The 11715-nt window shown below is 35.6% G+C and overlaps 1 protein-coding gene across 1 annotated transcript; it reads left to right on the top strand.

Annotated features, from left to right (window-relative positions):
* Nucleotides 1–10065: 10065 nt before the first annotated feature.
* Nucleotides 10066–10563, top strand: LOC123675320. Its single transcript, XM_045610669.1, has one exon. The coding sequence runs from the start codon at nt 10066–10068 to the stop codon at nt 10561–10563; it is 498 nt and encodes a 165-aa protein (XP_045466625.1).
* The last annotated feature ends 1152 nt before the right edge of the window (nt 10564–11715 follow it).

Genomic DNA, 11715 nt, shown 5'->3' with positions numbered 1-11715 from the left:
ACGACGATCAGATAAAGCTTGAAAATAGCGAGCACTTAAAAATGTTGGGGCTCTATTAGAACACAAATTTAAACGCATTAGGATATTACGTTAAATTTTATTAAAATCGCAGAGAAGCAATCACTAAACGCAATTTCTTCAGTCACACCTCTTAAGTCTTTGATCCCTTAGGATTAGTATCTAATGTGACTATTCAACCAAAAATTGTACAAACTCTTACGAAAATCTCAGAGTTTGCTGGTTTCCTGGTATTGAACACTTATCATATAACCATATAACATCAGAACAATGTGGTTGACATTAAAGCATGTCCTAGAAACGCTAGTTAAAATTGAAGCCACGTAATATGCCAAAACTAAAGTCTATGAGTAGCTAGAAATTCACAGATTTTCAGATGCATCAGAGTCAGCCTATGGTGTTATATCTACTTGAAAGGTCTAGATGAATTCAGAGCCCTTCATTGTAATTTGTATTGCTCCAAAACTTGCGTCGAACTATTGAAAACATTAACAATACCTCGACTCGAGCTCTTCGCTGCCCTACGATTTAATACGAGTCTGCAATGAAAAACAGGTATTTCCATTCAAAATTCTAAAGTTGACCCCCGTACCCCCCCACAAGGCGGAATTGAATGGAATAAGGGATGGCATAAGTGGCTTCCCCCTCAAAACCCTCAGCCTTTTATTGGGAACATTTTTCCGTGAGATGTTTCCTTTTCGAGATTTTCGACTGACCGGATTTGAAAAATCACCCGGTATTCAGTGGTATAATAAGGGGTACAAATGAAAATGACAGATTCGTCGTTTTATTTTAAGATAAAGAACATGGCTGACACGAGGACGCGACCGAATACCCTGCAATGTGTGAATTGTGGAACCCTTATGCATACGGGTTGCTTGAAGCTTGAAGTATTTAATGATAAAGTGAAAATTGATGAAACGCATATTAGGTGCTATGAAGTTCGCGAGAATTCTAACCTAGAAAACAAAGTGATGGACGATCTTGACAGCTCTACGGAAACAGTGATTGATGCAATTATGCTGAACGAATCAGGTGAGGGGATAATAGCAGAACTAACCCTAGAAAATGATAGACTTTTTAATGAAAATCAACTTTTCGAAAGACTTTTCTCCGAAATGGAAGATAAGAATAAACTTTTATTATTCGAAATAAATGTGTTAGAAAGAGATAGATATGAACCAGTCAGTCGTGTATCAATAGAGATGATAACGTCGAGAATAGACTAGATAATTCTAGAAAAGATAATGAACATATTGTGTCAGATAAAATGACGACGATTAATACCATAGGTGAGAGGAATGACCGATCATATGATACGAAAGTCGAGATAAATAATGTATGTAAAGTGTATGGTTCTAATTTATAATAAGCTCTGGTTCACTTAGAACTTTACTTGATATGTATTTATTTATGTACAGTTATCTCTTACCAGTGTCATACCACATTTCGTATGTCAGGTTATGCCACGTACCGTGTATCTGTGTTCTCCATTGATCATAGACTACTATTGACATTTAGGGCTACGTTCCATACCTAACATCTCCCTTTCTTAGCTAAATAACTTAAATCTAAATAAACTTAACGATCAAACAATAAACTTATAAATTTAACCTTTTTGGTGGTTTCGCCACTCTGCCTGAAGAAGTTGTCTCATTTGCAGGCAGGTTATTTACAACTACATCTTCATTTTTACATCCTGCATTCAATCTTAAATCTGAATCTACATTAGCAATTAACGGTACACTCGTTTCACCAACACTTGTTTCTTCTATGATAACATTATCACCGTCCTCACTGCTTATAAAATATTGAACATTTTCTTCTTTCTTTAAATCACCTGGAGAATAATGTTCAACTTTGTTTTCTCTTTCTTGTTCATGAATCACCTTTATAAACTTTCGATTCCGACGAAGTTCTATACCATTCTCCAATTTGATTTTATAAATTCTGTCTCTTAATCTGTCTTATATAATTCCAGGTGTCCAATTTGATTTTGGGTTGACTTGAATATAAACTTTTGAATTTATTGCAATATCTGACAGTTCTTTGACACCACGATTATAATATTTCTGTTGTGCAAGCTGAGTGTTTTTTATTTTTTTATCTACATTCTTTATTATTTTAGGCTGATAATGACTTTCTTTGAAAATTATATTAGATCTCAAATTCCTGGACATTAGAATCTGTGCAGGTGTCAATCCCAACTCTGTACCGGAATTTTTATAATGTAACAAAGCCAAGTAGATGTCACTTTTGTCTTCCATAGCTTTCTTAATAACCTTTTTCACTGTTTGGATATGTCTTTCTGCCATACCATTACTCTAAGCGTATGTAGATGAAGACAATATGTGAACAAATTCCCATTGTTTGGCAAATTGCTTGAACTGGACAGAACTAAACTGTGGCCCTCCATCCGATATCAAAGTAAGTGGAATCCCGTGTGTACGAAATATTGATTTTAACACATTTATAATATTCCTATTGTCGTCCTATTATCCTATTGTCGTTAAGAATCGAGACTTCCACAAATTTTTAGTGATAATCAACTACTAACAAAAATTTTTTGCCTTGCATCTCAAATAAAAAAACTCAAAGCGAAGGATTGCAGAAACATATATGACATATCACCAAGCTTAATGAAGCAGGTTCTACCGAGCATCGCGGAGCCGCTAGCATATATCATCACAAAATGCTGCAACGATGGATATTTCCCAGAAGAAATGAAGAAAGCGACAATAATACCTGTATTTAAAGGAGGGGAAAGAAACACGGCTTCAAATTATAGACCGATTGCGATTCTTCCTATTCTCTCTAAGATAATGGAGATGGCGATAAAAAATAAATTAACCAACTTTCTTCAAAAGTTCAATATAATCTGCAAGGAGCAACATGGTTTCCAGAAAAATAAATCCAGCAATACAGCAATATCTTCTATACTGATAGGGGCTGCTCATGCATTCGACAAAAAAAAGAAGAGTAAACTAATAGCATGCGATTTAAGCAAGGCATTCGACTCCATAAATCACGAAGTCTTGAAACAAAAGTTAGAGTTCTATGGCATCAGAGGCGTTGCATTGAAGCTTATAATGAGCTACCTGCAAAATAGAGAACAGAAAGTATTAGTTCAAGGAAAATGTTCTGGATGGAGACTGGTTGAGTGTGGGGTTCCTCAGGGGTCTGTATTGGGACCGGTGCTGTTTCTTTTGTACATTAATGTGTCATCAATTGGGAAAAATGAATTTGGGGTACCTCAGGGTACAAATTTGGGAACAATTTTATTTCTATTGTATATAAATGATGTAGTGAAATATGTATGTAATTGTAAGATAACTTTGTTTGCGGATGATACAATGATATATGTTTCTGGATATGATGTTGAAATTTTGTTCAAATTAGTTAACGAGGATTTGGATAGTTTGTTCATTTGGCTTTGTGACAATAACTTGAAAGTCAATATAAAAAAATCGAAGTATATGTTAATAGGTAGTGAATATAGGACACGTAGTACCGACATAAGTAATTTCAGAATTAATATTGATAAAGATGAAATAGAGAGGGTTACTAAAATGAAATATATAGGATTGATTTTAGACGAGAATTTAAAGTTTCAGTTTCACGTGGATTATATCGCAAATAAAATGTCCAAAAAGGTTGGTTTCATATCTAGAATAAGGGGTAAAATTGATATGAATACGTCACTGATGTTGTTTAGATCATTGGTACTTCCTCATGTGGATTATTGCTCGTCAGTTATGTTTAATTTAAATAAAGGTAGCATAGATAGGTTACAAAAAGTGCACAATAGAGGTATGAGAATTATTTTGAAATGTAATAAAAGAACTCCCATAAGAAATATGTTAAATTGTTTGAAATTGATGAGTGTCAATCAAAGGATTATTTATAGAACATTAGATTTAATATTCAAAGCAAGGAATAAAATGTTACCTGAATATTTGAATGAAAACCTAAAATGCTAATGAAATACATAATTATAATACACGACGTTGAGATGATTTTTACATAGAAAAAGTTAATACTACATTAATGAATAAATCCACATTTAGCAGGGGATTAGTTATCTTCAATAATCTACCTGAAAACATCAAATATTGTAATAATTATAGAGAATTCAAAAAATGTTTAATGAGTTATATTTATGAAGAATTTAATTAAGTTAGTGGATTATATTTGTATTCTTTTCAATAGCCGAGTGCTAAATAAAGTTTATTATTATTATTATTATAATGATCTACCATCAAGTGTATGTTCAGTTGGCACCGTTCTTTTTGTAGATGATACTTCCTTCCTCATAATTGATGAATACGAGAAACAACTTGAAGAAAAAACAGAATCTATACTGAAGCAGATGTGCTTTCATGCAAATAGGTTAAAACTGAATAAAGAAAAATCTCATCATCTAAATTTTTATACTAACCTGAAAACAAGCGCTTTCCTCAAGTTCCTAGGCGTGTTTCTACAACCAAATTTAAAATTCACGGTACATACAGAAGATCTCGTCAAAAGACTGTCAATGGTCACGTACATGATAAGGAGGACGAAGCAGATTGCAGGGAAGCAGGCATCTCGCCACGCATATTTCGGATACTTCCACAGTCTCATCAGCTATGGACTGTTATTTTGGGGTAGAGGAAATGATAGCAAGAGGATCTTTATAAAACAAAAGAATCCTATACGTGTCATCTGTGGTCTGAATAGTACTGAAAGTTGCAGAGGTTATTTCCAGCTAGAAGGTATTCTGACGCTAACTTCTCTGTACAGGGTGGGCAAATTTCGATGTTTTAGCACTACAACTTTTAAACCAGAGTAGATAGACAAAGTCTGATATCCCATCCTCGGTCTCTTTTTCTGAGAAACCTTTTTTTACCTAAGAGTCCCAATATTTCTATGGTTTCAACTGTTGATGAACACAGAAAAATTGACAAGAGCAGTATCCTTCCGTCAATCTGATTATTTCTATGCTTTTCACTTATTTCTGCAAAGGAATCTAGATATATTTTATAAATTTTTATCTAAAAATTGATTTGGAAATAAGGAAAAGATCAACAAGATCGAATGTTTCAATCGAAAGAGTTGTAATGAGTTGGATGTATCAGAAGATTATTTTCATCGGTCTCCAGAAAGAATACGCACGCAAGTACCAATCCATTTTAAATAGCATATGAAACAACGCATATATGATTTTGAACTCAACAATTTAATTAAATTGTTGAGGAATAGATCGTCCTATCGAAGTCCGTAGACAACGGTAACGACTGATCGATTTCGGGCGAGAATCTTTAAAACCTGCAGCCGGCTCCTCGTTCCGTGCCAAACACGAAACTTCGCACAACCACAAACGCCGACATAGGCGGCCGGCTCCTCATCTCGTAAACACCACGAAACTTCGCCCAACCATACGAACGCAAGGCCGGCTCCTCGTTCCGTGCACATCACGAAACTTCGCCCAACCACAAAACTCTACGCGCGTTCTAGGTACCCGTTTGTTCTCTTCGTAATTACGAAGAGAACAAACAAGAAATAATATTTAACCTATATAGTAATGACAACAATTGCACAATGCACAGTCGACAAATCTTCTCGATATTTCGAACCGAATTCAATAGATGAATATTTGAAACTGTGTTCAAGCAACCTAGGAAATTTTCTCCGAGTTCATTTATATTTTCGACATTATATTTTTCAAAATATATCTAGATTCGAATTTTGTAGAAATTAGTAAAAAGCATAGAAATAATGAGATTGACGGAAGGACACTGCTCTTGTTATAGAAAGCTCAATTTTTTGTGCTCATCAACAGTTGAAACCATAGAAATATTGGGCTTTTAGTTAAAAAAAGGTTTTTGACCAATTTCTGTTTTTTATTTTGATACAAACCATACGATGTCATATATTTTTGAAATCAGGAAAAATTAAGCTTTCGAAAAATGTCACAGAAATCTAGTGTTCCCATTTGAAAAAACATAACTTTGGATCATAGCTTCGTAACTAAAAACCCTTTTAAAAAGACGAGCACGCCACTGGATTCTACGTGAAAAAGTGCCTGTATAATGTTTTGATTTCAGAGCTTTATCATCAGTATTAGCGGAGATATAAATGTTTTTCGATATGGCCATTTTTCCAATATTCGCTTATCACTCGAAAACAAAAGAAGGTGGTCAAAAATGAATACTACCCTTGTTAGTTTCTCAGAAAAAGAGACCGAGAATGGGGTATCAGATCTCCTTTGGTTTATTAGTTGTAGTGCTAAAACATCGAAATTTGCCCACCCTGTACATACTTGCTTGTATCCTGTATATCCATGAAAGCAAGGATAATTTATCTAAAAACTGTGAATATCACAAGTATGAAACAAGAAATGCAGGAATGGTTCACAGCACCGTACCACAGAATAAATAATGATGCTCAACTGAGTATCAACCATGAGGCTATCCAAGTATACAATAAGATCTCAGAACGATTAAAAATCATGGACAAAAGGAAAATGAAAAACGAGATCAAAAAGATACTTGCTCAAAAGGTCTACTACTCGATGGAGGAATACTGAAGTGATCAGTTTTGGTAGTTCATCTCAGGAAATGTTGAATATATTTGTAATTCTGTAGATTTCATTGTTTGTTTTATATTTGACAAATTTTGTATTTCTGACACCCCATGTAATTTTGATTGGTCGAAGTTGTTCACAGTATTTGTATTTATAGTGTGAATAAATAAATTGTTATTAATATATCACAACCTATTTTGTTCCACCTCAAGTCAGGTATGTTATGAGATATTAAAGGTTCAGAACTTTGAGAATTCGAATACATACTTCAAACATAAATGACATTGACTAATTTTTTACCCTATTGTATTATGTATTCCTTGCCAAAATATTGAATCTTTTGCTAAACCAAGTGATTTTTTAATGCCGAAATGACTATAGTGTATCCTATCCATCATTTCTTTCCTTAAAGTTTCAGGGATTACAATAGCATTTCCTTTGAAAATCAATCCATCAACAATATTCAATTCACTTCTATAAGTACAATTTCAAATTATGATTTAAATTTTTACTATATCATTCGGCCAACCGCTTTCAATAATTTGCTTCAATTCCTGAAGTTTTTCGTCCTTTTCCGTTTCTGACTGTAATAAACTAATTTTTTCAGGTGTCGCATTTATACTATTTTTTATCAAACAAACTTGAGCTTCGATTTCCGATTCTAAAATATTATATGTGTCTGGTAAATATGCCCTTGATAGTGCATCAGCTAAAATCAAAATCAAATTTTTGTATTATAATTGTAGTAACATTCTTTGCAATCGAGCAGGACAACTATTGAGAGGTTTTTTGAAAATTTGTAGTAATGGCTGATGATCGGTTTCAACGATAATTTTCTTTCCGTAGATATATTCATAAAACTTTGTCATACCAAAACAAATTGCTAATAATTCCTTTTCAATTCGAGCATAATGCATCTGCGTTTCTGTTAAGGCCTTTGATGAATATGCACATGGTCAATTATTTTGAATTAATACCGCACCGAGGTATTCAACTCTGCCTGTTTGGCCGTTGGGTGGATTGAGTAGCTCAGCGGTCAGGTCGCCGGACCTAAGCCCGGATAAAAGAGGAAGGTTGTCGGGCCAGGTTAGCACCCTACCCAACGTAAAAACAAGAAAATGCTCATAGAACCAGAAACACGCCTCGGACCAGGACTGCTAAAACGATGACGACACAAGCTAGAAAAAGGTATTTGAGTTGGAAATCCGAAAACATAATGAGAGCTGCCACTTGGAACATAAAGTCACTAAATAACAGAGACCAAGAAACAATGAATGAGTTGAGTGATAACAAAATCGATATCTGTGCCATTCAGGAAACTAAGAAGAAAGGCAATGGTCAAAAACTTTACCCTGAATATCTGTCAGTATACAGTGGTGTACCAAAGAATGATAGGGCGAGAGAGGGAGTCGCTATAGCCATTAAAAAGAAGTATATTGGCTGCATAGAAGAATGCTGGTATATATCCTCTCGAATTGTAGTCATCAGGATGAATACTGAAAAACAAAAATTGAACATATTATCCATCTACGCACCAGAAGACAACAGACCAAAGGCAGAAAGAGAATTATTCTATGATGAGTTGCAAGATACTATCTACAAACTACCACCTAGACAGCCGATGATCATCCTTGGAGATTTTAACGCCCGCGTTGGCAATGAAGTAATACCAGGAGTAAAACAAAGATTCAACGAAGCTGCCGTGAACAACAACGGAGAATTAATGATGGGTTTGTGTTCCTTCAATGAATTACGCATTAATAACACCTTTTACGACCATAAACCCCAGTACAAGATCACTTTTTCGAACACCAGAAACCAAAGTTCGACAATAGACTACATATTAACAAACAGATGCATACATCCCGGACAAGTACTGGATATAAGAACACTTAACTCAGTGAATGTCGGCAGTGACCACAGCATGGTGCTGGGAAAAATCAGATTGAAAATCATAACACAAAAAAACCCCTAGATCAGAGAACACAACAGAAAAGATCAATATAGAATCACTGTGGGACCCAACGATAAAAGAGCTTTATGAGAGAAGATTGAAAGAAAAGATTGAGCTACGGCCTATAGAGGGGGCAGACGGAGTTGAAAGTGGCTGGATGAAGATCAAGGAGGACATACTGAACGCATCAGCATTCGAAGCACTTGGCACAAGAAAAGTCAGAAGTAGCAACAAGAGCACGAACAGGACACCGTGGTTCCGCCCAGAAATCAAACAAAAATGTAAGGAGAAAAAGCAAGTCTACCTTCAATATCTAACATTGAGAACGCCTAAATCTTACATCGAATACAAGAGGATGAGGAACGAAACAACAAGTCTAGTAAGGCAGATAAAAAATGAACATTGGGTGAATTTCTCAAAGAGAATGGAGAACGACTGCTATGGCCTTCAGAAACAAATATGGAGAATGATAAGATTACAAAGAAAGGAGGTCAATGAACTAACAGAAACGAACCAAATATCTAAGGAAGATTGGACCAACTATCTTACCCAGTTATATAAAGGAGAAGACATAGAAGAAATAGAAAACACACCTGAAATAACAACTAATGAGAATGTGAAGGTTGAAACGCAGGATATCGAACAGGCCCTTCAGAAGCTCAAGAACAGAAAAAGTCCTGGACAAGATACAATTACAAACGAGCTACTGAAATACGGCGGACAAACTCTGGTGCAGCAGTTGACAGAACTGATTCAAAAAATATTGGATCAAAAAAAAATACCTGATGAATGGAGAACCAGTACTTCCATTCTAATGTTTAAAGGGGAAATAAGAAGATACCCTCAAATTATAGGGGCATAAACTCGCTGAGTACAACACTGAAACTTACTACAAAAATCATAACAAATAAGATTAATACTCTTGTATACCTTGAAGACGAACAGCAAGGCTTCAGATCAGGTAGATCGTGCACGGACTCGGTGTTCGTACTAAGACAGTTTAAAGAGAAATCATTAGAGTACAACAGACCTGCTTTCATATGCTTCGTGGACTTGACAAAAGCTTTCGATCGCGTACAATTGAAAGATGTTATACATTTCCTATACAACAGACATATTCCACACAACCTGATCAAAACCATAGAGGACATATATAGTAAAAATCAAGTCCAAGCTAAAAAAAAATGGAGAGCTCACCACTTTGATCCCAGCTGGGAATGGCATTCGTCAAGGAGACTCGCTAAGCCCACTTCTTTTTAACGTCATCATGGACGAGCTAATAAGAAGAGTACACACAATGAGAAGCTATAGGATGGGAGACAAAGAAATTAACATCATATGTTATGCGGATGACTCAGCACTGGTTGCTGAGAGCAAAGACGACTTGCAACGACTCCTTCATCAGTTTAACCGGACACCTAAATCGTTCAACATGATTATAGCGGACACCAAAACAAAATGTATGACCACCTAAAAAATACCTATAAGGTGTAAACTCGAAGTAGACGGAAGTGTTATTGAACAGGTAATGCAGTTCAAATATCTGGAAGTGGAGCTGTCGAGTGGTGATGGCGTTGAGAAGGAGGTGGGAGAACAGGTAGCGAAAGCAGCAAAGATAGCTGGATGTCTTAGTCGAACAATATGGTGCAACAAAAATATGAAAACTGAGGTCAAATCCAGAATATACAAGGCGGTTATAAGACCAATCCTGACATACACCGCCGAAACAAGGCCAGAAACAGCGAAGACCAAACGCTTAATGGAGACAACAGAGATGAGAGTGTTGAGAAGAATTGCGGGCAAAACACTCATGAACAGAAACACGAGCGAAAGCATAAGAGATGCATGCGGGGTGGATAATGTGAATTACTGGGTACTAAAACGGCGAAAAGAATGGGATGAACATATTAGCAGAATGGATGAGGGAAGAGTGGTAAAGATAGCTCGAGATAGATCTCCAAGGGGACGCAGAAGTTTGGGGCGACCCAGGAAAAGGTGGAGTGATGGCCTGAGGGGTGATGACTGAGGGATGAACAGGCTTCAAGCCTAAACCAGAGAAGGAAGAAGAATAAGAAGTATTCAACTATCTACTGACAACACTATAGGTTTATTTCTATCATAAAACTGCAGTACCGGACCTGACACTAATATTTCTTGCAAATTATTGAAAGCTTTTTTCTGTTCATCCATCCACAAAAATTCTACATCTTTTTTCAAAAGTTGACGCAGTGACCATGTGTTATGTGAGAAATTTTTTATATATTTACTTACATAAGTTAAGATACCTAATATCCTTTGAATTCCTTTCTTATCTTTGGGTTCTGGCATTTCTAATATTGCTTTTATTCTTTCATCTGTAGGTTTTATTCCCTCGTGGCTTATTTCCTGGCCCATAAACTTTATTTGTTCTTGTCCGAATCTACACTTTTCTAAATTAAATGTAATATTATTTTTTCTAGCTATCTCCAACACATTTCTCAATCTCTGATCATGTCCACTTTTAGTTTTTCCCCATACAATAATATCATCAATATAAATTTTAGAACCTGTTGATTTGAATAAATTTTGAAATATCTGCTGAAAAACTTCTGGTGCAGGTTTCAGTCCATAAGGTAACCTCAAAAATTTAAACCTACCAAAAGGAGTACCAAAAGTACAAAGATCCGAACTTTCTTGGTCTAATTTAATCTGATAAAATCCCTGAGTAGCATCTAAAGTACTACAGGAACGAATAGTATGTCCTTTAAGATAGGGGGAGATCTCGACCTCATGGAAGATCTTTATAAGAGCGAAAATTGGCCAAGTGGGGTGACGGTTCGTCGTTTCAAATTTTTTTTGTAGAAAGAATGTTTCCTACCAAATCTGAAGAATATACTTGTTTCACAATATCGAATATAAATATACAATCACTTGGGAATAAAATTGACCAATTCGTCGATTATTTGACTGAACATCAGATAGAAGTGGGAAGTGGGATGTGTCATTGAACACTTGTTGAATGACGACATTCTTGAGAGAATTAATTTGGGTGAATATGTGGTGGCAAGTTCATACTCGCGGAAATCATCGCGACATGGTGGCGTTGCAGCAGTCATAAAAAAAAATATTAAATTCAGGGAAGGACATGAGATCAATAACCTGTCAATTGAAAGAGAGATTGAGATCACTGCTATCAGAA

Source organism: Harmonia axyridis, chromosome 3, assembly GCF_914767665.1.
Source record: "Harmonia axyridis chromosome 3, icHarAxyr1.1, whole genome shotgun sequence".
Lineage (NCBI taxonomy): Eukaryota > Metazoa > Arthropoda > Insecta > Coleoptera > Coccinellidae > Harmonia > Harmonia axyridis.
Note: the sequence above shows the minus strand (reverse complement) of the source record. Positions and strands in the feature narration are given on the sequence as shown.